This window comes from Tamandua tetradactyla, chromosome 8 (assembly GCF_023851605.1).
Source record: "Tamandua tetradactyla isolate mTamTet1 chromosome 8, mTamTet1.pri, whole genome shotgun sequence".
Classification (NCBI taxonomy): Eukaryota; Metazoa; Chordata; class Mammalia; order Pilosa; family Myrmecophagidae; genus Tamandua; species Tamandua tetradactyla.
In genome coordinates, this window is record NC_135334.1 from 22092866 (window position 1) to 22120654 (window position 27789).

Here is a 27789-nt window from a genome sequence, read left to right on the forward strand (position 1 = left end):
TAACTTTCCTTAACCACTTACCTCCACATCAAATGATTAATGCCCCACAGTAGGATGTGAGAGGCTGTCCACCTTCAGGTAATAGCAACACACAGAAACTAATCTAGTTGTGGATCTTCTGGGAATTTCTAAGCTCTAGAATTGCAAATATAAACTATTTACCAAAGGAGGCAAGAAGAGGGAATGTAGGGGAGTGAATGATTGAAGAGATGTGCATAGTAAAAGGGAGTCAATTCTGAGCTTTTGCTTCCTTTTGAGAGAGTCCTCTAATGCCTACAAGACAGAAGTCCATTTACCATCATCAGAGACCCACGTTGAATATCACTAGTTGTAGTTATCTAGCTTAGGAAACGAGGTTTTATAGGCAGGTTATAGTCACTGCTTCTAGTTAGACTTTAACCTTGAAGATGAGGACTTTTGCTACTTTTCTATTTTTCTCCAATGAGCCCTGCCAGATGTGGAGATTCATAAAAGGCTATGCAATATAACTCCTGGAAATTTCCCAGATCCTAACCAGTATGAACAATTTTAAGCGGGCAGTTTCTCGTCAAAAGATGCATGGGTTGATATAGTAGGGGTTTGAAAGTACTATGAATAGGTAACAAACCGTTTTTTTAAAAGGAACTTTTGACCACAGAGAAGGTCTGTTCCCGACTCCTTTTGTGGAGTTAATCAAGAGCAGGAACTGCAGCCGCCTTCATTAAACAGAATGCTCAGACAGATCTACTTATTTTGCTAGTCTCACAAGAGGCCAACAAAAAGCCCACTTGATGCCATGGAGGAATGAGTATCCAGTCAAGGGGTGTGGCAAAGTGGTTTTGGTGTGCTTCAGCCTCCCAGACTCTAGCCACACTTTAGCCACTTTAGAATAGATATTTTCTAGCTCTTTAAAAGGAACACACAAAATCTTCGCTATCATCATTAACATAAAAACTTTTTCATTTCGAACACTCCTTATTCATTAGGGAGAGTAACCTGCCTTCTAAACAATTTAACATTCAGAAAGTTTTCAAGTTAACAAAGAGGTATAAAAAGGTGAGGAAGGAGCCTTTTCTGAGAAAATAATCATCCAAGGGCTTCATCACCCACACCTATATCACTATCTTCTTACCATTATGTCTACTAGGAAAGAGTAAGATCTAAGATATCACCTACAACTATTATTCTTTAAAGATAAGCCTCATTTTTCTGACTGCACAACTGCCCCTGAAATAATTAAGACTCTAATTTATCACCAAACCATTAACATTTCTTAAGCAGTGTCAAATTCTAAATCTATGCCATTAGGAGCTCAAAGCAGAAAAAAGCACAAGGAGGCACAATAGCTGTAGGACGGGGAAAAGGCAATAAATATGCTTGGACAGAGATTATTTTCTCTTTAAAAAAAAACCATCATTAATTTTTAATCTTAGATCCCATTACATCATCCTCAATCAGCAAGTAGACACCAAGGTATGAGTCAACAGTCTCATAAACCTATCATTTTATAATACTCTTTATTTGATTAAAGAATTTACCTTCTTTGTGTACAACGGAATGTTATATTCCCTATGTATTTTACAGGGTTACAAAACGTCTCTCATTTTAAATATTACCCCAAAAGTAATTTCCGAAAAAGTTTCTGTGAAACTAAACTTGAACTTTAAAAAATCATATGGACAAGCAACTCTCAAACAAAATTGGATTAATATTTCTTGAGTACTTAACTACATGACAGATTTCTTGTCCTAGACCCCTTCCCTTCCTCAAAAAAAAAACAAACAAACAAACAAAAAACACCTCATGTGGAACCAAACTAGAGATAAGGATTCTTCCCTGATGGAGTTAGGGGAAAGGGAAAGGCCAGAAATTTCTTCGGCGAACAATTCCATCCATAGCCATTAGGGAGTGACTGCTTTGCTTCAAGTAAAATATACTCTTTGCAGGAAGGCCAGATGTTGTTCAGAATGGGAGTGGTACTCTCCAGCCACCTACAAGTACAGATCCTTTATACCTTTACAGACGTCTCCCTTCTTCCCACTGTCAGTGGTTCGTCGCCTGGCAGTGACTCTTCGCCAACCCTATTTATTTAGTGCAATACTGGGTTAAAAGCCGATGCTGAGCTGGCTAATAGAGTCTTCTCCAATGAAAGGTAACGGGGGAGATAGAGCTGAGAAGCTAAGGAATAATCACTACACGATGTCATTCAAAATGAAAGGTTTAGGAGAGAAAAGGTCAAATAGGCTGATGAAAATACTGAGCAGGCTGGAAGGAAACGGTGTATATATGAGCAATTCCTACATACCAGTATAATCAACTGCCTTTTGAAATGCTAATAATCTGGTGCTGGAAATACAGTCTCCTCAATAGTTCAGACCAGTCAGATTTGCAATAGAACTCAATGAACCCACATCCTCCAAAATCATAACTTTGTCTCTGCTAGAAAGGACAGGAATGATAACTTACAACAGAACCAGAAAAAAGGAGTTGGTAAATTCAAGGAATGTGAATGGATTATAAAGACTATGAACTATTACATTTTAGATGAAGTACCCTTACTGTGGAGAACTGGAAGCTTGTATAGCACCAGTAGCGGACATGATTATCTGTGGATGTGAAATTCCTATCCAGACATAACCATTCTCCTCCCAGGCATCCTGAAGTGGGGGCTGTGCCATTTGAAAGCTGCTTCTCAGCTGTCTTTAATTCCTGGGCTCAAGTGGGATGCACTGTGATGTTCTAACTGGAGGAACAGGCCTGAAAGGAAAAGAACTTGGCAAAGGAATGAAGAGATTTGGGAAAGGTCATAAGACATCCTTATCTTTTAAGATCTGGACCACCTACCCTTTAGGGGGTTCACCTGTCTTGTCCAAGATAAAAAATGGATTAGATCAACTTGTTCCAGGAGAGCCAAACAAATGCAATGCTTTTATGCAGGTGACCCCAGTTGCTTGATTGACTACATGAAGAAAAAATGGAAGTAAAAGAAAGAAGTATAGAAGTTGAAAATCTTCTTAAGGAAAACCTTTTTTTTTAAAGAAAGAAAGTATAACTATATTTAGGGACTAAAATAAAGGGTAGCTTAGGTGAAAACAGAGAAGGTATTTAACCGAGGGTGTTGCCTGGAGAGCTTGCTTTCCTGCTGGCCAGTAAAATCTGCCAAAGAAATCAGCAGCCTTTCCCTTTATGCTTGTGTCATTTCTTTGCCAAAGAATGTCTTTGTGACACTGAAACACTGGGGGTGAGCCGAGGGTCCTTGAGCGAAGAGAATCGTGCACTGTATCAGAAAAAAAGGGTCTCCAATAGCTTGTAGATTTGCAAAAAAACTCTTCGACCATTGTTGGCGTCTTCTTTATTAATTTGAAAATTTTCTTTTTTCAAAAATTTTTGGTTCCCCTTTCTTGGTATTACAGGATTTCATACTTATCCACTAGGAAAGTGGTCTCCGTGGAAAACCTTACAGGGCTGTTTCCATCTACCTGGGTCACTTTGGTAACCTAGGAAAATAAACAAAGAATAAGGTACAACAGAAGGAAGGAGACCAAGTCTCTGAACCGCTGACTACATCCTCAGTACAGAATAGATAAAATCCCCTAAAAGCAGTATTAAAGGTCATTTGGAAAATGTTTAAGCATAACTTTTAGGCTTAAGAAATCCATGTTTTCAGTACCAGTGGGATGGAGAGGTAAAGAAAAATACGAGACGTGAGGGAGAATGCCAATTTTTTTGCTATTCCCCAAGACTACAATTTCCAACTACAACTCAGGACATCATTCTTTGCCACCAACATGATTAATGTATTCACTAGATAGAAAAGACAACTGTTAAATGGGTAAAAAGAACAAAATCTGCTGAGGGATGAAATATAGAGAAGTATTAATATTAAGTAAAAGGTCCAGAATGAGTGGCCACAGCTCAGGCCCTGCCCTATAAAATTTTTGAAATTCAGTCACTCAATCTATCAGGATGATCAAATTAACATTTTGACCCAAAATACAATGTTCAATAATTCTTGAACATTATTTATCTGGTTAATCTTAGTCTCTTGTGTTCAAAGCCCCACTAAGCTGCTCTATCCTACTCATTTCCTAGGCACAGGTCTTGTTCTCATACTTAAATACTTAAAATAAATAAATAATAAAAATCCATTTTAATGAATTACTCTAAAGTGAACAGCCATGTAATGCCTGTAATGGCACCAATGCAATACTTGAACCACTGATCCATACTTTCTGTGGTAGTTAGATTCAAGTGTTAACTTGGCCAGTTGAAGGTGCCTAGATCTATCGCGGTAGGCATAAGCCAATGGCATGTGAACCTCATCTGTTCCTGATTACATCTGCAGTCGGCTAGGAGGTGCACCTGCTGCAATGAAGTATGTTTCATTTAATTGGCTGGTGTTTAAATGAGAGAGCTCAACATAGCACAGCCCAAGCAGCTCAGCATACCTCATGTCAGCACTCGCAGCTCAGCCCAGGCCTTTGGAGATGCAGAAAGAAATCACCCTGGGGAAAGTTTGTTGGAACCCAGAGGCCTGGAGAAAAAGGCCAGCAGAGATTGCCCTGTGCCTTCCCATGAAAAAAAGAACTTCAGTTGAAAGTTAGATGCCTTTCCTCTGAAGAAATATAACTAAATAAATCCCCTTTTATTAAAAGCCAATCCATCTCTGGTGTGTTGCATTCCAACAGCTAGCAAACTAGAACAGTTTCTAATGAGGTTTTCAGAGTACCTTGGGGGTTCAACAATGTGACTGCCAATACTGATGGGGCTATGCCAATAACTGAGAGGAGAGAGGAAAAAACTGTTCTTTGGAATCATCCAGTAAAGAAAACTAACACTTCCCAAAGACTTATAGGGAAGACAGACACCATCTGGAAGACATGATGATGCCAGAATAACAAGCAAATCATAAGTCAAAAGGAAGACAACAATATAAGCTGGGTCCTTGTAACAAAACTTCAAAAACTGAAAGAACAGTAAGTTAAAAAATAATGATCAAAAGGACCAGTTCACACATTCTCACTTAAAGGACAGGGTTTACAACAGAACAGGCTAATGATTATCTGTACTAATGAAGGGAAGCTGTGACATAAATAATCCAAAAAACATTCCCATTTGTATTAGAATGTCATGGTTTTTTGCAGTAATTTTGCCTTCCAATTAAAAAACTTCTTTTCATTTCTTGAGTACAAACCAAATGGTAACACGGTATTACAAAATCATGTGTTTGGTGTTTTGGCAAAAGATTTAAAAATATATGAGGTTAAAAAAACTAGGTAACAAAGTATATGAACCTTACAAAATCCATATGTACTTTTACACATATCCATATTCAATTTCCATACTTTGTCTGATCTAGAGAGGAATCTTGAAGTAAAGCAGGTGAAGGATTTGACCAAGATTACGCAATACATTACAGGTGGAATCCACAGAGGCTATCAGCTTTTCTGATATCTACACTGACCATGAAGCCATGCTGCCTACCTGCCATCTGTTCTACTGCCTGCCCCATATTTGCTCTCTATTAAAATGGGGTACCTGTATGTTACAGTAATTTTTTTTGGAGATGAAGGAAACTTGAACAGGGAAGAAGTCATTGGGCTGCCCAGCAATGCTGAACTCCAGGCTGCCACTCTTATTTTTGGCATCAATCACTGGCAGGCACCACTCCAAGGTATTTCGTCGACTGTCATGTCGATACTCGCCATCAATCTCACCAATCACGGGTGCGCCGACACCAGACCTGGCACGAGAAACATTTTACCAATTTAGCTGTCCAGAGCCAAAAGAAATTCACACAGGAAAACCACCCCTGAATTTTATTATTCCTCTCAAATTCTGCCCACCGCTGGACAGTCTTAGAAAAAATTAGGCTCCCCAATAACTAGCGTAGCCATCTTGGCTAGATCCACACACAATAGGTACGTAAGCAACTCCAACTTGTGGACTAGATTTGGACACTAGGAGGGGACTAAGAATAACAGTCTGTGAAGTGGGATGTTTCCACAGATACTGCACCAATGGTTTATTGCTGGGTTGCGCTGTCAAGAAGGAATGTTAACTTAATTAAGAGCTCTCTATAAAGGTGACAATAATGGAAAAGCAGGTTGATAACAATGGGGGAAAACTTATACTCTATTCTGTGATTATTAGAATGGAGGTGAAGTTGGGCTTTTGAGAGTACTTATTTTCAAAAGAGTTTAGAAAGTTTCAAAATTTAAATGTAGTTGACCCAATGGATTTATTTACAATACAATAAGAGGACTTTCATTGGGAAGGTGAAAGCACAATTACCCTTGAGCAAAATGGAAACACAATGGTAGAAAGAGAAATTTAATTATCTTAATGTGTAAGAGAACTAGGGCTAGTTAGGATGTACTTTACACCACCACACGTGGCTGACAGGCAGTGTCACTTCCTCCTACACATTCTAAATATATCACGTTTTAATTCACCAGTGACAGGCAATGCTTATACTAGGGGCAGGGTGAAGGGAGACAAAGAAAACTTTAAGGGTGATATAAAGCTATTAACTCTACCCCATCAATTTTATGGTCCCAGTTCTATATATGTTCCTTTTCTGTAGCTTTGTTCCAATTCCAATTCTGATCTCTTCCAATTTTATTAGTTCTAGATGATGGACTAAAATGTCGTCTAAGGGTCTCTTCTGGAGTTTACCGCAAAATGAACTAAGACAGAGGAAACCACTATAAACCTTAATTATAGGGCAGATAGAGGCCTAAAATTTGTGACACCCTAAAAATAGTCTAGTAAAAAAAATCTTGACAAACAAAACCCATACCTGTCACTAATGCCCAAGTCCTACAATGGTTCAAGGCAGCCATCTACTGTTCTGAAAGAATAACCAAACTGGAGAATAGATGGTCACTCCACAAAAGGAGATACTGGAATTAAACATTTTAAGAAATGGAAATAAGAATGGCTAAAACCAGGCCTAGCCATGTAAAGGTCTGAATTATTAAAAGGGAACAAAATTATAAATTAAATGAGTACTATTTTCCCTGTAATAATAGCTGAGAAATAACAATAAGACATACACCAAGATTACACTTACTGGCATTCATAATTAATGATTGCAGGAAGGATGTGGAGGAGAAGAGCTAGAATTCATTAGTGAAGTAATAATAGTGCATACTCACTGGAAATGCTAATCAGGAGATAAACTTAAGGTAGAGAATATTTTTACATGACCCTAAAAAGTAGACTATTTAAGTATACAATAAAAACTTATTAAAACTAAATTTTGGGGGGTGATGGATATATTCATTGCTTTGATCGTGGTGATGGTTTCGCAGGCGCATACAAATCAAAGCTTATCAAGTTATACAAATTAAATATGTGTAGCTTATTATAGGACAATTATACCTCAATAAAACTGTTTAAAAAATGTACTGAAACTAATGTAGATATCTTGCTTCAAAACAAAAATCAATAGTTACTCTGAAAACACACTCCCACCTTAAACTGAAAGTTTAGAGTGCAAAGTGAAAAAGAAAAATTCTATCTCAAAGATTCAATTTCTTTTGAAGTTGCAAAGCAAAACAGAAGGGTTGACTGACAAGTGGCTCCTCCTTCTGGAACTCTTCATTACTCATGAATGAATTTAGGATCAAAATCTGAAAAACCCAGCTCCAGAATGACAACCGGCTTTTTATTTGGTTTGGTTTTTCAATGTCAGTAAAATCCACCCCTTTAAAGTGTACAATTCAATGCATTCTGGCAAATGTGTGCAGTCTTGTAAGCATCACCACAATCAAGTCATAAAACAAGTTCATTATCCCCTTTGCAGTCAAATATCTTCCTCTCTACCTCCTGGCAACCACTGAGCTGATTTCTGTTCCTATAGTTTTATCCTTTCCAGAATGTCACGTAAATGAACTAATAAAGTTGTAGACTTTTGTGCCTGGCTTCTTTCACAACCAACTTTTAAAGAAGCAAATTTCTTAGTGTAGATATCCAGCTAGATGCTGCATCCAGAACAAATTCCAAAAGACCAGTACTATAAGCTCAATGTAGGGAAAGTGATTATATGGAGGACACTACTTACGGGAGTGGGATGGTGATAACCACATCATTCAGTTCTAAATTATCTTCTTGTAGTTCATATTCTATGTTGACATCACAGCCATTTCCACTTTCTGAGGGCCAGCAATTAACTGAGAGGAAAAGCAAAGCAGAGACACTAGAACATCAGAAAATGACGAGGGAAAAGTTAAAACGGTAATCTCAAGAAAATTGATGACTGCAGGCCTTAAACATGCTAATACGTAAACTACATTAAAAAGAACTACCTCAAAATTAAAGTCATTAAAAATTAAAGCTATAAATGGTACTTAGAGAACTGGATATCCACATGCAAAAGAATGAAAGAGAGAGGGCGGGCCGCGGTGGCTCAGCGGGCAAAGTGCTTGCCTGCTATGCCGGAGGACCTCGGTTCGATTCCCGGCCCCAGCCCATGTAACAAAAAACGGAAAAACAAAATACAATAAAACAAGAAAATGTTTAAAGATGTTTCCCTTTCTTCCTTCCTTCCTTCCTTCTATCCTTCCTTCCTTCTCTCTGTCTTTCCTTTAAAAAAAAAAAAAAAAAAAAAAAAAAGAATGAAAGAGGATCCATATCTCATGCCCTATACAAAAATTAACTCAAAATTGATCAAAGACTTAAACATTAGATCTAAGACTATAAAACTGTTAGAAGAAAATCTATAGAAATATTTTATAAATCTCATAATAGGAGACGGTTTCCTAGACCTTACACCCAAAGCACCAGCATTGAAGAAAGAAAGAAAGAAATGGGAACTCCTCAAAATGAAACACTTTTTTTTTTTTAAAGAACTTCGTCAAGAAAGTAAAAAGACAGCCTACACAATGGGAGACAATATTTGGAAATGATATATCAGATAATGGTCTAGTATCCAGAATATATAAAGAGATCGTTCAACTCAACAACAAAAAGACAGCCAACCCAATTACAAAAGGGGCAAAAGATATGAACAGACACTTCTCAGAAGAGGAAATACAAATGGCCAAAAGGCACATGAAAAGATGCTCAACTTCCCTGGCTATTAGGGATATGCAAATCAAAACCACAATGAGATATCTCACACCCACCAGAATGGCCATTATCAATAAAACAGAAAACGACAAGTGCTGAAGAGGATGTGGAGAAAGAGGCACGCTTATCCACTGTTGGTGGGAATGTCAAATGGTACAACCACTGTGGAAGGCAGTTTGGTGGGTCCTCAGGAAGCTAAGGATAGAACAGCGAAATGACCCAACAATAGCACTGCTAGATATCTACTCAGGGGAAATGACGGCAAAGATACAAACAGACATTTGCACACCAATCTTTATAGCAGCAACATTTACAATTGCCAAGAGATGGAAACAGCACAAATGTCCATCAACAGACAAGTGGCTAAACAAGCTGTGGTATATACATACAAAGGAATATTATGAAGCTGTAAGACAGAATCAAGTTATGAAGTATGAACAACATGGATGGACCTTAAGGACATTATGCTGAGATAAGCCAAAAACAAAAGGACAAATACTGTATGGTCTCACTGATATGAACTAACATTAATGAATGAAGTTGGAGAATTTCAGTTAAGAACCGAAGCCATCAGGAGATAGAAATAGGGTAGCTATTGGGTAATCGGAACTGAAGGGATACAGATTGTGCAACAGGACTGATTGTAAAAATTCATAAATGGATAGCACAATACTACCTAACTGCAATACAATAATATTAGAATATTAGAACACTGAATGAAGCTGAATGTGAGAATGACAGAGGGAGGAGGGCTGGGGCACAAATGAAATCAGAAGAAAAGATATATGAGAAAGACTGAGATGGTATAATCCAGGAATGCCTAGAGTGTACAATGATAGCGACTAAATGTACAAATTTAAAAATGTTCTGCATGAGGAAGAACAAAGGAATGTCAATAATGTAGGCTGTTGAAAATAGATGGTAATTAATATTTTAAAACTTTAACTTATGTGTGAGACCAAAGCAAAAAATGTTTATTTGGTACAAAATTTATATTTCGACTAGTGCATTTCCTAATATAACTTATGTGGACAGCTTAATTTAACACCATAAGTACATGGAACCTTGAGTAGGGCATGAGATTTTGTAGGTTTGTCCAGAGTGACGCCTAGATAAATCCCCAGAGTGATTTGAACAGTGAATAAAAAAGTACATGCAGGTTTTTTTTTTGTCTGTTTGTTTGTTCGTTTGTGTCTTTTTTTTTACTATTATTTTTATTTTTTTCTCTATATTAACATTCTACATCTTTTTCTGTTGTTTTGCTAGTTCTTTTCCTAAACCGATGCAAATGTACTAAGAAATGATGATCATGCATCTATATGATAATGTTAAGAATTACTGATTGCATATGTAGAATGGAATGATTTCTAAATGTTGTGTTAATTTCTTTTTTTTTCTTTAATTAATAAAAAAAAAAAAAAAAGTACATGCAAAGTCCCCTGGGGGGAATGGAGAAAAAGGGGGAAAATTCAACTTCCCTAAGTGGAGAATTTTTGATATTCTCACAAGCAGTGGAGACAATCAAAGCAATAGGCTGAGCCCCCAATCTTGGGGTTTGTTCATATGAAACTTCACCCCGCAAAGGATAGGCTAAGCCTACTTAAAGTAAGGCCTGAGAACCACCCCCAAGAGAATCTCTCTTGTTGCTCAGATATGGCCTCTCTCTCTCAGCCAACATGACAAGCAAACTCACTGCCCTCCCCCCTCTCTACGTGGGACATGACTCCCAGGGGTGTGGACCTTCCTGGCAATGTGGGACAGAAATCCTAGAATGAGCTAGGACTCAGCACCAAGGGATTGAGAAAACCTTCTCGACTGAAAGGGGGAAGAGAGAAATGAGACAAAATAAAGTGTCAATGGCTGAGAGATTCCAAACAGAGTCGAGAGGTTATCCTGGAGGTTATTCTTACGCATTAAATAGATATCACCTTGTTAGTCAAGATGTAATGGAGAGGCTGGAGGGAAGTGCCTGAAAATGTAGAGGTGTGTTCCAGTAGCCATGTTTCTTGAAGATGATTGTAAAATGATACAGCTTTTCCAATGTGACTGTGTGATTGTGAAAGCCTTGTATCTGATGCTTCTTTTATCTACCTTATGGACAGATGAGTAAAACATGTGGATTAAATAATAGGGCGAACAAATGTTAAAATAAATTTAGTAGATTGAAATGCTAGTGATCAATGAAAGGGAGGGGTAAGCGGTATGGTATGTATGAATTTTTTCCTGTTTTCTTTTTATTTCTTTTTCTGAATTGATGCAAATGTTTCTAAGAAATAATCATGATGATGAATATACAATTATGTGATAAAAGAATGTTCATATTGTTGTTAATTGGTTTTATTAATAAAAATTTTTAAAAATATATTTAAAAAATTACAGCTAATGTTTAAAACATATAAAATGCAGCACTGAGTCTATTTTGAAAGAAGGTAATTTTGCCTAAATTAATTTGGCTGTAGTAACGGAGATAAAGAGCTTACAAGCCAGTTATTTCTAGTTGTCAATGCCAAGTAGCATTGTGGAGCTGGCCAGACACACTTACTTGTCAGTGGAATAAAAGATTCCTCTGTGGTTTGTAGCCTCCACTTTAGCACCCCTACGTCACTGTTGACTGGAAATGACTTCTCTGGATTCTTCAAGCCAATTAGAGATTCTGCAGTGAAAAGTTTTTTATCCACATTTGGATGGGTCTGAAATGAGAGGGAAAGGAAAGTAACTTCTGAGGTTCAGACAGGATATGACAGGAAATAAATCCCCTCTGGTCTTATATGGCCCTAAGCTTTAATTCAAGTATGATCTAAACATCTGAAATAGAGTATCAAAAAATTCCAATCTCTCTTGATTTTGAAAAAAGAAACTCTTTCTTCAAAGGCTTTTAAAAAAGACTTAAGATGCTCTTAAAACACTCTCTCCTATGTCCCTGTACCAAGTTATAAGATTAATCACCTAGATAAAATGTAACAAGAACAACCACAATACATAAAGATAAGGAGGGCTCATACATATCCAAATAGTTGTAACATATATATTCATTTTGTAAGGGACTTAATGCATTTTTCAAATATATCATTAGCTACTGCCCTTTAGCTGACAAAACAAGCAACTGGTATTTACAGAGTAGTAGAATGGCTAAGTTCAGTATCACAACCTTTTTTTGTTGTTGTTTAAATATTTTTTATTATGAAATATAACATATATACAAATAAGCAATAAATTTCAAAGTACAATGTAATAGGTAGTTATAGAAAAGATTTCAGAGTTTGGTATGTTCCACAATTTTAAGTTTTTCTTTCTAGCTGCTACATGTGACAACCTTTTTAAAAGAAGGTACACAAATACACACACAAAAATTATATAATAGGAAGAATAATATAAAATGCCTCTCCTATTCAATTTCAAAACTTCACTGTGACTTTTAAAACTATCTTTGAAGCAATATCCTAAATGAATTATTTCATTCTGCAAAAGAAGACAAACATCTCTTTGTAACTTTTGTTGTATGAAATCATTTATTAAATTCCAAAATGACCTTTCATTAAATTCCAGTACTAAAAGTATTAAAAGGTTATTCTATGATGATAGCACAACATTGTAAATTTAATCATCCCCTTCAATTGTGGTTAAAATGGGAAATGTTATGCTGTATATGTTACCACAATAAAAAATCAAAACAAAACAAAAAACCCAGCCAACTGCCCTCCTTCTCTCCCCATCTCCCCCCACAAAATCTCCTATTGCTACATTCAACAATGTGAATGTCAGAAATGTTATACAAATGAAGTTAGATAAGAAACGGACATATTCTATGATCCTATTACATAAAACTCAAGAATGAGAAAACTAATAGATGCTTGGTAGTAGAGCAAGCATTCTCAATGGTAATGGAAACTGGTTCTTGGGAATGTGTGAGAAAAAAAATCAATGTTTTAATATATGAAGCAAACACATACATATGGTACATAAATTATATACTGTATAAGCATGGTAAGATGTTAGGAAAAAAATGGCTCCCAGGGGGTGCCATAATGAAAATAAATGTGGTAGAGGTTAGAATACTGTCTACTTTGGAGGCACTGTGGGAGAGGGTTTGAGGGGGAAAAAGGCTATTCTAATACAGCTGCTATCACTAGGCTTGGGAAGAGAATTAATGTCTCGAGGATACCATTGTAGGTAATAAATTAACTTCTCTGCTGCGTATCTAGAACGACACTACTTATATAACTTAAATAATTTTGTGTTCTGTGGTTTATCTAAGGAACTCCAGTTGAGAAAGACTATGTTAGGTAAATGAAAAGTCTTAACACTCCCTTAGCAAAAGCTCTACACACCTGTAGCTGCACTCCCTTCTTATCTTCATTTTCCACATGAAGCCGAATTCGGCCAAATTTATCATCTGAGATCCTAAGCATGATCATGCCGTGCAACTCCATATTCTGTAATCCTCCATCTCGTCCACAGGTTAGTGTGATTTTTTCCTCAATCTTCATATGCACACTGTAGAGAAAAAGCAATACATTTGTTCAGACAGGGAGAAATCAGAACTCCCTTTCTCCAGGTTTTAATGGGGATTAACTAAGAACAATTTACTTTTTAAAAAAAGGTGCTCTTGCTAAATCTATCAAAATGTAAAGCATTATACCCTTTGATCCAGTATTTCTTTTCTAGAATTCATCCTACATATAAACTCTCAAATGTGCAAAATAATGTACTAAATTATTCAATGACAAATAGTTTGTAAAGCAAAAGTTTGGAAACAATTTAAATGTTCATCAGTAGGGGGCTGCTTAAATAGATAAAGGTATAGCCACACAACTGAATACTAGGTAACTGTTTAAAAAAAAAGGGGGGGGAGTGGTTTCAAATGAAAAAATCAATAAACTAAAAAATTATACAAGAAACACATGTATAGCCTTTATCCTGATGTACCTGTTGTTAAAATTTTTTCCCATCTGTCTTATTTGCATTTGCATACACACTTTTCTCTCTCTTATGTGTGTGTGTGTGTATGTGTGTGTGTACTTATGTATTTAATTTTTTTCCTAAACCATTTTAAGGCTGGTTATATACACCATAGCCCTTTACTCCTAAATATTTCAGTGTATATTTCCCAAGAATAGGAATATTTTCATATATCATCAGAATACAGTTATCAACTTCATAAATTTATCCTGATACAATACTTTAATTACTAACCACATGCCAATTTTGTCAGTTAACCCAATAATGTCTTTTATAGTAGCACAAGATCCAGTCTTGGGTCAACTGCTGTATTTAGATGTCATGCCTCTATAGCCTCAAGCAAGGAAAATCTTATCTCTAAGATAACTAAGAGAAAAAAGCAACTGGAGAATGTCTCCAGTATGGTACCCATCTGTGTATAAAAAGATGAAAAATAGAGTATGTATGCACAGTTTCACTTGTCTATACACAAATTATCCCCTTTGGAAGAATGCACAAACTAGTTAATATTGGTTCCCTCCAGAGGAAGAAACTAGGTATTGAGAGAACAGGGTTAGGGTGGGAAGAATTCACTGTCCATCTTTTTGAACCCTTTGAAATATGTACTATGTATGTATAACTTAATAAGAAAACAAGTAAAATAAAAAGTGTTGCTGCTATGGGCAACTGTTAATACAAGCTTTTCACATTCTTAGTTTGACCTGTCATATTAAAAATATTTTTAGGTGTGTGAACTGTCAATGCTACAAAGAATATTCTGGCATCCTGATCTGTTCTCTGTTCCAACCCGTTAGGTATTCTCAGAAACAAGAGTAGAAGACAAGATATACCACAAAAGAGTGACTTAAGCAATGCAGGGTTCCATTTTGCATTCACAAGAGTTTGGTCTTTGCTCAGTAAGTATTTCATTCTTTTAAAAAGAGCCTCAAGGGCCACGGTGGCTCAGCAGGTAAGAATGCTTGCCTGCCATGCCCAAGGACCTGGGTTCGATTCCCGGTGCCTGCCCATGTAAAAAAAAAAGAGCCTCAAGCTCTCACTAATATACATGATGGTCTCCAAAATCTTTTTCTAACAGCTTCAACCACCAGGAATAAACAGCACAGCACACAGGAGCTTTAGCAATTCAACAGATTTATCCTGTTGTAACCCTGTTCATCAGGGTTCATCACAGAACAGAACATAAAAAGACTAAATACTTTACTTTTATGCACACCTGATATAAGTATCCTCCTAGACTCATCTTTCAATTGACCTCAAAACTATTAGCAACAACAGAAGGTCTGAGCTTCAAGACAAGAAATCTGAGTCATGAATATGTGAACCTGGTGACTACAACTTAAAAATGTTACCAACCAGAACCACAGCCCTGCAATAAGAGACAAATAAAAAATATTCTATACTGAGTTTAAAAACTTAAAAGGCAAAAGATAATATGCTAATTTGCTATTAGTAATATTTATAAATTTTGGAGTAAAGACTGGTTCTCCTTAAATTTATTTAGAAGGGTAGAAAAAGGTATACCATAATGTTAATGGGGGTGGTGGGGGTGGGATGTCATCATAGTTTCTAGCCCCTAATTTAAGTATACTTTAAGAGACAAAGTATACACTAGGTATGAAGACAAGTTATTTTTGTCTAATTTAGCCAGCACAGAGCTGATAAAGGGTAAATTCTAAACATCACAGAAGATAGATCGCCGAGTCCCTAATTTACAGTTAATGAAAAAAAAAGACCTCTGTTAATACATAGAATATACTCTAAATAAGTCTTTTAAACCAGTAAATTAAAATACACAAGAAGAATTTATAGCACATCGAAATAAGATTTTTAAAAAAAGTACATGCTCTATTTTTATTGAGAAAGTTACTATTTACCTTTCCATGTTAATAGGTGGAGCATGCACTTTGGTTGCATCAGAGGTACGTTTGCCCGTATTAGAGGACACGATCGTTTCACCTTCAGATTTCAATTTGTCCACAAAGTTATCTACTTCCTTTCCTTTGGCTCCAAGTTTCAAAGCTTTGCTGGGGCCTGAAGGTCTAAGTTAAAGAAGACAAAATAAGAAAACACATACAAACACACACACAATTGGGGGAAAAAAACCCCACCCATATCAATGAAGCTTTCCCTGAAGCTATTTTTTTAGGAGGAATGTGAAAGGGGAAAAACCAAGTTTCCTAGCATTTGGCTGGATAACTAGGCAGTTAAAGCCCAACATATGAACATGCCCAAACTGCCAGCTGACTGTCACTGTTAATAAGTAAGCTTCAAGTACCCAAAGACCAAAGGTATACTTCAAGCACACATGATCTGATGAAAACTTTGTACTGTCCAGTCAGTCAAATGCACTGTGTACAAAGCTTCGTATATAATTTCAAGTAGTTCACAGATTCTCCCTAAAATACAACTATGAGCAACAAGATTAAAACCCATGTTCCATAGTCAAATATCCTCAGTATTCCCAAAAAGGGACAATTCTCAGGAAACTGGATAATATGCAGAACTCTCTTTTATACAAAATGAAAAAAACCCATTCAGATCTCTTCATTGCCAAATTTAATTTCACATCTTATTTCAAGTCACTCATTATTTACAACTTGCCTAGAAATCAGATATTACTCCAAAGACACAACATACAGCTTTTATCTGGCATTCTAGGGTTATTTGTAATACACCAGATACCTGGCTGGTGCAGGTGCCACTTTTGGTTTATCAGTTTCAATGATGGTCTCTGTGATCATGGCAGCTGTGCTGCCTCCAGATACAGCAGAGCTTCCAAATCCTCCAAATCCTGGTGCTTTCTTGCCCTGTCGCTCTGCATCTCTTCGAGCCTGTTGTAATTCCTTTGCTTTACGCCGCATCTCAGCCTTGGCTTCACGTTCTTGAGTCTATGAGAAGAGACATGCATGGATGAAGCTTTGAGGACAGTCTACATTAGCAAGTAAATACAGGGAAATCAGATTAGAAAAGCTGAAAAGACACAAATACCAGTAGTTCCAAAGAAGATGCTATTTACCTCTCTGACTGCTCTGAACACCTTCTCCTCATGAGAATCCATCTCTGTGAAGGTTCTGATCTGTGCAAGGTTAACATTCTCCCGGTATCCCAGGGCAACAATTTCATCAAAAGCAAAAATCAAATCAAAGCAGTGTTCAGATATTTCATTCTCTTCTAAGGCTCGGCAGTATTCAGGGATCTAATCATGGACAGCAAAGGAAAAGATTCAGAATTTATGAGCAGTTATGTTTCCAAGTTTTATCCTTTAAAGTACCAAATTCCACTAAGCCTGAATCCCTTTCTTATTAGGTCTTTCTAGTTTTTATTTTAAGCAAGACAATTCTCACTGGCACAAAGTCTCTGTGTGTGTGCGTGCACATGTGTGGCTATATCAGTAAGCCCTAGACTCTGTTTTCTAGAAAACATAGCCAAACAAGTGTCAGAACTGCAGAGGTAGATTAGAGTAACTATTCAAGAACTGGAAAATGAAAGTGCAGCTTCCAGATTCTCTTTAGGGATGCTTTTGGCCAAGGAGGACACCCAATAAATGTTTGCTGGATGAAAAGAGTAACAGCAGCAATAATTTGGTAGGGTGGGGCTGGGGAGGGGAAAGCGTGAAAACTTAAAAAAGGTTGCTAGCTCTTCTAAACCGATGCAAATGTACTAAGAAACGATGATCATGCATCTATGTGATGATGTTAAGAATTATTGATTGCATATGTAGAATGGTATGATTTCTAAATGTTGGGTTAATTTTTTTCCGTTAATTAATTAATAAAAAAAAAACTTAAAAAAGCATCAGTTGCTTTAAGGGAAAAAGTATTTTACACAAAAATGTTAAAGCAAACAAACAAATCTGGAATCTGCTACTACAGGACTCTTACCACTCGCGAGAAGAGCCTTAGGGTCTCCAGATCTTCTAAAATGTTGCTGTTTTTGGTAGTGATCAGGACCATGTACAGTTTCTCCATTGGCTGGTAGACATATCTTACACTCTCTGTTTCAACAAATGTATGTTGTTTTCCAGTGTTCATAAGCTTTGGAAAAGCTGCTAACAAGCCCTCAATCCGAGTCCGGGTCATCTCCACAAACTGTCGAGAAACAATAGCCTTTCCTGCTTTCGTGCAGACTGCTGCTGCCAACAGCACCTGTCAGGAATATATGTATAAAGAAATAATTAATCACTGCTTCACATCTGTTTTCCCAATAGCCTCAGGAGAAAAGGATACTACTATTCCACAAAATACACATTCAGTTATTTAGTGACATGGTTATGGAATGCTTCCAACTCTACTTCATTGCTTTAATTATAGTAGGTAATTCATAAGACAAAATTAAAGTAAAATTGAGGAAAATGAAGCTATTATTCTTATTTTTCAATAATCTACTTGAAGAAAAAGCTGGTTTTTTAAGAAAATAAGCTTTCTAATAATACATTTTAAAAAATAAAGAAATAATCTATGGCTGTACCATCCTCAACGCGCCCAATCTCGTCGTATCTCAGAAAAAAACAAAGAAATTTTTTGCAAGTCTACACATACATTATCAGCGGGTCTCCTCTAACTTAGAACTGGGCTGCTATTAGATAAACCCATAAAGAATAATTTAAACATCTTTTTTTTTTAAAAGAAACAAGATTTCCACAGTCAAAACAGAGAGCTGACTAGGCAAATTAAAGGTTTATAAGAAGCCCCTGACTTTTCCTTTCCTTTTACCTAGAATATGGAACCAATCTAGCGCATCTAAATTTATCTTCTTCTCTTTGATTAATCTTTCTGCATTATCCTATCCCCAGACATGCAATCTGAAAATTAAAAATCTAAGTGATCTAATATTGCACAGGTTTTGATAGTGAACAGTGATCAAGACCCTATAGTTTTCTTTCAGAGTCTAGAATTTCAATAAATAAAACAAATAAAACAATAAAGGAAGAAAGGGAAACCTTGTATGTCATTAGCTTGGAAGTAAGAAAATTAAATGCACTGTTAAAAGTTTCTTCAGTGTAGGCATACAAGAGTTCACAAGTACAATTAACAAAAAGACTATTCATATATTTTGGAAGCCACAATGCTGAATATAACCTCTGAAATATGAACCCCCAACTGATCAGGCTTCTCAGCTTTACAGAAACAATACTACCTGTACTCCTATTTGTGAGTAGCTTGGGGGAGCAGCTTGAAGAATAAAACAAGTTAGCCAATTTGGATATTCTTATCGTTGTAATACATCAGTTTTATAATAATTATAAAAGAATCCCAAAAATCAATTTCCTTATCCATCAAGAATAGGTAATGAAAGTATTTGGCAATGAGACTTATTTCTGAAGAAAAGAGTGAGGAAAACAATTTAGATTGGGAAGTGTTTGATTTATACTATGTTCAATTAATTCCCTCTACTGAACATTTTTTTACTTTTACTGATTGGTTTACTACTTTTAATGAACATTTCTCACATGAAATGTCAAGAGATAAATATTATCAACTGCTCCATTTCTCAAATCTAACAATTCAAAGTTTAGAAAGAAGTCAATTTAAGGGAATAATATAATTTTGTTTATGTTTCTGATTCTACTGCAATTCTCTTTACTCTCCATTGAAACCTACCTTCATTATCTCAGTTTGAAGTTACTTTTGTATTGTATGTAATTAAAACAGTTTTTTTAAAGTAGTCCTAAATCATAAAAACTCTCAAGAAGAATCTTGTCTTTTTTTCTTTACAAAAGATGAGAAAATATTTGAGACATATAGAGACGTATAAATCATAACAACAGTTGATTACAGTTGCAAGAGAGCTAGCATAAAGAAACTAAATACAATCAAAATTCTTTTATAAATAAATATTTTTGTACTTAAGAAATGTTTCTTTTTACCACAACTGACTAGTTGGAGGTATGAGTCAAAAAGATACACTGAAAGTAGTAGAGGATCTCAGGAAAAGAATAAGGAATAAAGAATAAGGATACAAAAAAGTTATGATCCTTATTTCTCAAAAGATTTCCCCATTCCCTGTCATTAGCTTTAAATTAATAGTATGAGATTTTAAAAAATTCTTTAAATAAGGACAAGGTCCTATAATTTTTGGTATGCAAATAATAATACCCTAGGCCCTAGGGAGATGAAAGTGACCTGAAATAATCACTATTCAGAGTGATTCTTCAGAAGACAAAAACTTATCTAGGGATGACTTGATGGAAGAAACGGCATCTAAATTATGTTTGATGAATATGAGGATTTGAGTATGTAGATGAAGAAACAGTAGGCCCCAAGCAGGAAAACAGGCCCATATGAGATATAGAGAATTCCGTAGCACAGTTGAATTCTGTCCCAAAGGCAGTGGGAAGCCAGCAAAGACAAGTGAGCAGCGAAGTATGAAACAGACATGATTAGAGCTGTTTTAGGAAAAATACTGTGACAGCAATGCATCTGATACAGGGATAGGAAGAGACTGGAAGTCCAGAGATAATTCAGGTAGGTTTTCTAGGCAGAAGCTACAGATAGGACAGGAAGAAATATGTGAGATATTACATCAACTGACCTGGGAAACAGATGTTGGAAGCAAGGGATAGTATTTTGCAGTGCTTCTCCTTAAAGAAATAATATTGAACATTATTTGAATTTCCAGTCCAGATTATATATCTATTGAAAACCTTTAATAGACAAAGTGAGGTTAACAGCAGCCCTAAGCCTACCTGACTGCTAAATTCATTTGAGATCAGTCCTAAAATGGGTTTGGAAAATGAGAATTAGGCTACCTGGATAGTTACAAAAGCCCCAGAGACAAAATGATAAGGTGGGCTTGGAAAAAGAAGGGGTACTAAAGATACTCTAGATCCAGACATTCTCACTCTTGGAGGTAAGTAGACAGGAGGTTCAAGAGCAAAAGTAATCTAGAAACAGAGGAACAGCAGCAATTATATGTATATATGCATGGGTCATTTGTAAATTAAATGTTCAGGACTCAGGCATTGGTAAAATGATCAAGTCTTTTTTATATTGTTGACTGTCGCTTTGAGTCATTTCTTTATCCAGATGCAAGCAAAATAAAGCTCTCAATGTAGGACCAAAGTGCCCACATTAAGACTGGGTCTAAACCTCAACACAATTACAGGGTCCGTGCAGTATACACAGACCTCTATTCACTGTTATTAACATGGTTGGAAGGTCTGATCACTTTCAAATAACATAAATTTACCCTATCCTAAAATAGTATTTGTCCCCTTAAATGACTTGAAATAATGAAGTTTCTCCTTATATCCATGCTTATCAATGTTTATTTACATTATTAAAATGTACTATACATAAAAAGCAAGCTAAACAATATTACTTACTGTAATCTGATGTGATTTTCTTTGAGGAAAATGGAGAAGTATGATCTCTATAAAGTTGTTTTATTTCATGTTTAAATTTTGAAAAAGAACATTTTAGACCTAAAAGAACTTTCAAGAGCTCTTGATTGCCTCACAAATGTGAAAATGGCCCAGAAATTATAGGATCTCTTCAGGACTGGTTTAAAAAAAAAAATCAACCATTAAGGTAAACTTTGTCAATCAACTTTTCTATTGATAATACTCACCATGGTTTGAGCATACTATCGTTTGTTTTTGGATTAAATAACAACTCTCTTCTACCCAGATTTAATCACATAGATCAGAAAGTCCCTAGGGTAAAGAAACCTGGAGAATTAGATTTTGTCCTACCTCTGCCACTAATTATGTGTCCTTAGGTAAGTCATTTAACTGCTTCTTAAAATAATCCTAAAATAGGAAATTAAAAGTACCCTTGCCTCTTTAAGATTCTTTAATTCTAAGCATCTAAAAACTTCACAGCAACAGGAAAGGAACACTACCTCTATTTCACACCTATTTCTCCAGTTGTAACTATGTTGGGATTGTATTTTTACACAAATATTAAACTGCTAGCAAATTATTGCCTAACCAAAACAAACTGTGTGTGTGTGCATGAGAGAGAGAGAGAGAGAGAGAGAGATTTAAGAATGACAGGTGGTATTTCAGCATACATATGTACAATTCCTTAAAGAAAAAAGTCAGGGTTTTTCACAAACCTCTAAATGTTCCAGTATTCTTCACTTCCAGAATGAACCCATAACTTTCTTCTTTGTAATGACAATATACATAGGATTCATGGTCATATGAAGGCTAGTTTCTACAACTGTCAGAGGACTATTTTGTCTTCCTTATTTATATGAAACAATTACATATAAAATCAGAAGGAAGAATATAATAAAATCTAGTCCGCATACAAATCTCTACGGAAAAAAAGTGTTTTAAGTGGGGGTTGTAAGCCCACCAGCTTCTGTTCCAAAACAAAAGCTTGGAAAGAACAAACAAGAATGGATGAAGAAAGACAAGGCCTGGATCTTAGGCAGGATCTTCTTACTTCTTTATTTTTCTGCTCTAAAGGTCTCAAGACCATTTATTTTAAATCTGAAGTAAAAATAAAAAGTTATCATGATTCTACATGATTCTTCTGTAAACCTACAAGTGCTCTTAAAAAAAAAAAGGACATCCTCACTCTCAGTTTTCTGCAGTGAAGTTCCTTTTTAGAAATATAACCAAATGGCAAATCAATGTTAACTCAAGAAAATTGTTTCCCTTTTTTGCTGTTCTCTAAACAACAATTAAAAGCAGATACGTCAAAAATACAATATCTATGGCAGATGCTATACTGACTATGAAAAGAAAAAAAAAATCTAGACAATAATAATAATACCCCAATCGGAAGGGATTTCAGTTTCTCCCCCATCATATATAAGATTAGCCATATAAGGTCCCAAACTAGCTTTCCAATAAAAAATGACTTCTTGGAAATGAATTTACTGTGCTGATTTACATCTAATGTGACTAAGTTTACTCATTGTCTATTCTTGGTAAGGAAAGAACAACGCTCTACAAACACGCAAAGATTTTACAGATAGGGGTTACTATGACAGACCCAATACCAAGTTTATGCATTAAAATGTAAGTTTATTAAGAAAAAGAGCTGACTATAACTACCTGATAAATGTTAAGAATATTTTCTCATTCATTTGCAGAAAGCTAGAAAAAAGATCAACTTAACAGATGCCATTTTTGGTACTTCATTTTATAATGAAGTCATCATAAGCCATTTGTTGCATTTGTTCATTAATCTTTTGGGACTATGTAGTCTAGGACATTCTGAGTTCACTTCAGTTACTAAAGACAAACGGAACACTTATTTTTCAAAAACAATTTTCATGTACTGACAGCTTTAATTTACTTGGTAATGATTAAAAAGATATTGAGAGATGGATGGATGAGTAGATGGGTGCTAAAACAAGTAGAGTAAAATGTTAATTATAGAATATAGCTATAATATATTCTATATATTACACAGTATGTAGAATATATTAATATATAGAATATAGCTGGTGGCTATATGGGTGTTCTTTCAACTTTTCTATATAGTTGAAAATCTTGACATTGTTGAGGGAAAAAAAAACTAGCATTTGGAAGTGTTTTATGTTCCCTCCCTGCTCTGGATGCATTGCAATCTTCTTTTTCTTCTCTCTTTATCTTTTATTTCCCACATTTATTTATTTTTTACATGGGGGGCACTGGGTCTCCAGCATAGCAGGCAAGAACTCTGCCACTGAACCACCATCGCCCGCCCACCACCTTTATTTTTAAACAACAGAAATTTATTGACTCACAGTTAAACTTTTAGAGGTTTTGATACAACTTTGCAATCAAAGAAGTCTTACATTAATACAAAATTTCACCCTATTTGGACATTTCTACTGTCCAGGGATCTTTTTGTAAAGGGGCTGGGAACCAAAATATTACACAGAAATAGTCCCTGTGTTTTAGGACTCTACAGAGCAAGCTGTCCTGAGATAAGTTGTTCTTCAGAGTTCACAAATCTGTGACTATCTGGATCATGCCAAGTCCATAATAATAATAATAATAATAATAATAAATATATATACACACACATAGACATAATATAACTGAGTGTATATATATATGCCCATATGGCAACATAACACAAGAATTTATACTTTATCATCACTTAATAAGGGCCTTACCATCTCTCTGTTATTGATGAATGAAAAACACTAAGTTCCAACTCGACAAAGTTTTACAGATTATCTGTATTTGGTTTATATAATACAATGCTTTAATTCTGCTGTTAAAATGATATGCTCTAAAATGCACTACAGATACTTACAGTGTGTAAAAAGAAAAGGGGTTTAAAAATCACTGTCCAAATACTGGGGCTCGTAACAGAACCGAAAAGACAAGTTTCTGGAAATGTTATGTCTAACACTAAGTTCTATGAGGCACAACTGCTTGATGCAATTTACATATCTGAAGCTAGAAAAAAACCTTTAAATGGTTTAAATCCCCCCATCCAAATTTACCTCTAAAAGGTTGTCAACCGAACTCAATACATTGGCACCAAATTACATTCTCATCTTTCAAGCATGCAGGAAGACATTTTAAATCAAATCATTAATCTATAAATTCTATTAAAAAGAAAAGAACATCCTTCAAAACAGTGAAAGGCATAAGGTGCCCTAAAAATATACTACCAGCTCCTTTTGAACAGGACAGTTTTTTCCTACTTCATGAACGTTTTACAAATCGGTAGTGATAAAGCAACATTTAGAGAAGTCAGCAGCAATTCCGTGTTTTGGCCTCACCTGCGTTAATTTTTACACAAAGATAACGCATCTGAAGGCAATGTAGAGGTCTCGGTGTATAACCCACCCCTTTTACCCCTCCTCCTAAGACACATCAGATTACGATACGCCAACACACATTTTACCTGACCTGAGCAATAAATTCCTTGAAAGACAAAAACCCTATCTTCTCTTTAACTCCCTCACATCTTCCCAATACAACGTACACTCATTCACACTGACAAATGGATACATGCAAGTACTAGAGTAGTAGTAGATTTCTATAAATCAGCGTTAGAAGTTACTCCTCACCGCTCTATGCCTCCATTTCCTCCTTCCGAACAAACAAAAGAAGTCCTGAACACCATGGATGTGGATTCCGAACAATACAGATCTACCAAACACCGAGAATGCGAGACGAGCTGAATACAAAAGGAAGGGAATTCCTTAAAAAGAAGTCCATTGCTGAACCTAAGTGCTCACAGAACCTGCTGGACACCAGGTCCGAGGTCCGCAGCACGAAATCGGCGACATCCTGGACCAAGTTCTAGTAGAACTAAGACCCCAGCCCCAGCCTTGTCCTAGAAGCCGGGTCCGTCAGAGGAGAGGTTCCGGACGCAGGGCACAGGGAGACCACACGACTCCCCTAGCCCAAAGGGAAAAGCTCGGCTCTAGGCCCTGGGGCGGGGCTCCTGTAGCCCCAGAATCAGGCCGTCCGGCAGGGAGAGGAGGCGACCTAAAGCCCGACCCCGGGACTTCGGGACCGGTTCGGATCTTACCATGGTGAGGCTGGTCGTGAGGGGCACTCGCGCTCTAGCTCCACTGGGGGTAGGGCTGGGGTCAGGGGAAGGGCAGCACCGGCCGCTCGGGACCTGCTGCCCCCCTGACAGGAGCCTATGCCGCTTTGCCTCCTGCCAAGATGGCGGCCCCAAGCCACGTCTCCAACCGGAAACGTCGCGGGTCAAAGGGCAGAGGGCGGGGCGCGGTGGAGTCGCGTGGGGAACTTTAGGGTACCGGGCTGCGTCTCCAATGCTAAGGATATGTGGCCAGGCTTTCCCTAAACGTGTAACCACGGACCTCTGTCTCTTCTCTCTTGATCCTCGTCCTTATTCTTTTTGCGTCATTTCTTACAGCTTATGAAGCTGTCCCACAGCCACTGTATCATGTAATATTCAAAAGAACCCGTGTGCCTAAGGGACTAGTACCCAGAATATATAAAGAACTCTTACAACTCAATAATAAAAAGATAAATAACGTAATTTTTAAATGAGCAAAGGATTTGAATAGATTTGTCTACAGAGAAGATACACAAATGACAACAAGACATGAAAAGATGCTCAACATCCGTAGTTGTTAGGGCAATGAAAATTAAAAACCAGGAGATACCACTTCACCCACTAGGATAGCTAGAATAAAAAAAGGATAATAACAAGTGTTGACAAGGCTGAGGAGAAATTGGAATCTTCATACACTGCTGGTGGTAATACAAAATACTGCAGCAGCTTTGGTAAACAGGTCAGCAATTCTGAAAAAGTTAAACAGATTTACCATATGACTTGGCAATTCCACTCTTAGGAATACACCCAACATAACTGAAAACATATGCCCACTCTAAATGAATGTTTATAGCAGTACTATAATGACCAAAAAGTGGAAACAATCCAAATGCCCATCAACTGATGAACAAAATGTTGTATATCCACAAAATGGGCTATTATTTACTCATAAAAGGGAATGAACATTACCTGCTACAGCATGGATGAACCTTGAACATATTATGCTAAGTGAAAGAAGCCAGGCACAAAAGGTTCCATCTTACATGGTTCCATTCACATAAAATGTCCAGACTAGGCAAATCCATAGAATCAGAAACTGTACTAGTGGTTACCAGGTGCTGGGAGGAGAGAAATAGGGAGTGAGTGCTCACGAGTGTAAGGTTTGTTTTTGGAGTGATGAAAATATTCTGGAATTAGAGAGTGGTGATGGTTGGACAACTTTGTGAACATAGTAAAAAACACTAACTTGCACACTTTAAAGGATGAATTTTATGATTTATGAATTATATCTTTAAAAAAACCTAAGTGCAGGTAGTAGAGCAGTTATTGTGCTTATTATGTCCATTTTGCAAATGAAGAAAATGAACTAAGTTTAAATGACTTACCGAGTTTCCAGTATATAATAGAATCAGGACTCAAAAAAACATCTTTCTGACTCTTGTTAGTTCTTCGACATCAAATGTCAGATTTCACAGAGTATATTTTATACTTAATTCAGTTCTTCATTTTATCCTATATACCCGGCTCAGTCTTACAGTACTCACCCATATTTTTTCAAAAATATTTTTATTGATACAGGGAGCATCAGCCACAAGATTTTCATAATCACATGGTCACACTGTAGAATCTATATAGTTACACAATCATCTTCAAGAACCAAAGCTACTGGAACACAGCTCAACAATATCAGGTACTTCCCTGTAGCCACTCCGATACACCATAAACTAAAAAGGGATATCTATATAATGCATAAGAATGACCTCCAGGATAACCTCTTGACTCTGTTTGAAATCACTATACTCACCCATATTAAACCTATATATGTCTGCAATAAAAGATAGCAATGATGTTTTATTGAGAGCTTATTTTGTGAGAGGCACTTTATTTTTTTAATTTTTTTTAACTTTTATTAATTAAAAAAATTAAACAAAACATTAAGATATCATTCCATTCTACATATACAATCAGTAATTCTTAATATCATCACATAGTTGCATATTCATCATTTCTTAGAACATTTGCATCGATTTAGAAAAAGAAATAAAAAGACAACAGAAAAAGAAATAAAACGATAACAGAGAAAAAAAGATTATACATACCATACCCCTTACCCCTCGCTTTCATTTACCACTAGCATTTCATGTGACAGGCACTTACATATGTTTTCTCTAATCCATTACAACCATCCAGGTAAGTACACTGAGAATAAAAGAAGTTAAGCAACTTGCTCAAACTCACAGTCAGCAAGTGGTAGAGCCAGGATTCAAACCCAGCTTTTCTCATTATCTCTCCTGCGTATACTTTTTTTTATAGAACACTCACTGCGCAGCAGGCATTACTC

At 36.3% G+C, this 27789-nt stretch overlaps 1 protein-coding gene across 2 annotated transcripts; it reads right to left on the minus strand.

Annotated features, from left to right (window-relative positions):
* Nucleotides 1–1479: 1479 nt before the first annotated feature.
* On the minus strand, nucleotides 1480–25612 carry ARCN1 (archain 1 coat protein complex I subunit delta). Of its 2 annotated transcripts, XM_077112741.1 has the most exons (11): nucleotides 25452–25612; nucleotides 24985–25094; nucleotides 17895–18158; nucleotides 17030–17209; nucleotides 16696–16901; nucleotides 15888–16052; nucleotides 13383–13548; nucleotides 11597–11744; nucleotides 8048–8156; nucleotides 5518–5722; nucleotides 1480–3476 (listed from the first exon to the last, which is right to left on the minus strand). In XM_077112741.1, exons 3-11 carry the CDS (start codon nucleotides 18090–18092, stop codon nucleotides 3387–3389), a joined length of 1467 nt encoding a protein of 488 aa, XP_076968856.1. In that variant the 5' UTR covers nucleotides 18093–18158; nucleotides 24985–25094; nucleotides 25452–25612; the 3' UTR covers nucleotides 1480–3386. The 2 variants fall into 2 exon arrangements, with proteins under 2 accessions (XP_076968856.1, XP_076968855.1); XM_077112740.1 differs by lacking the exon at nucleotides 24985–25094.
* Nucleotides 25613–27789: the final 2177 nt, after the last annotated feature.

Excerpts from the sequence above, each read along its gene's own strand:
- ARCN1 (XM_077112740.1), bottom strand. Across the intron at positions 16,053-16,695 it reads GTGGCACCTGCACCAGCCAG|ACCTTCAGGCCCCAGCAAAG; the intron begins GTATCTGGTGTA and ends TCTTTAACTTAG. Across the intron at positions 8,157-11,596 it reads ATCTTTTATTCCACTGACAA|TTAATTGCTGGCCCTCAGAA; the intron begins GTAAGTGTGTCT and ends TTTTCCTCTCAG.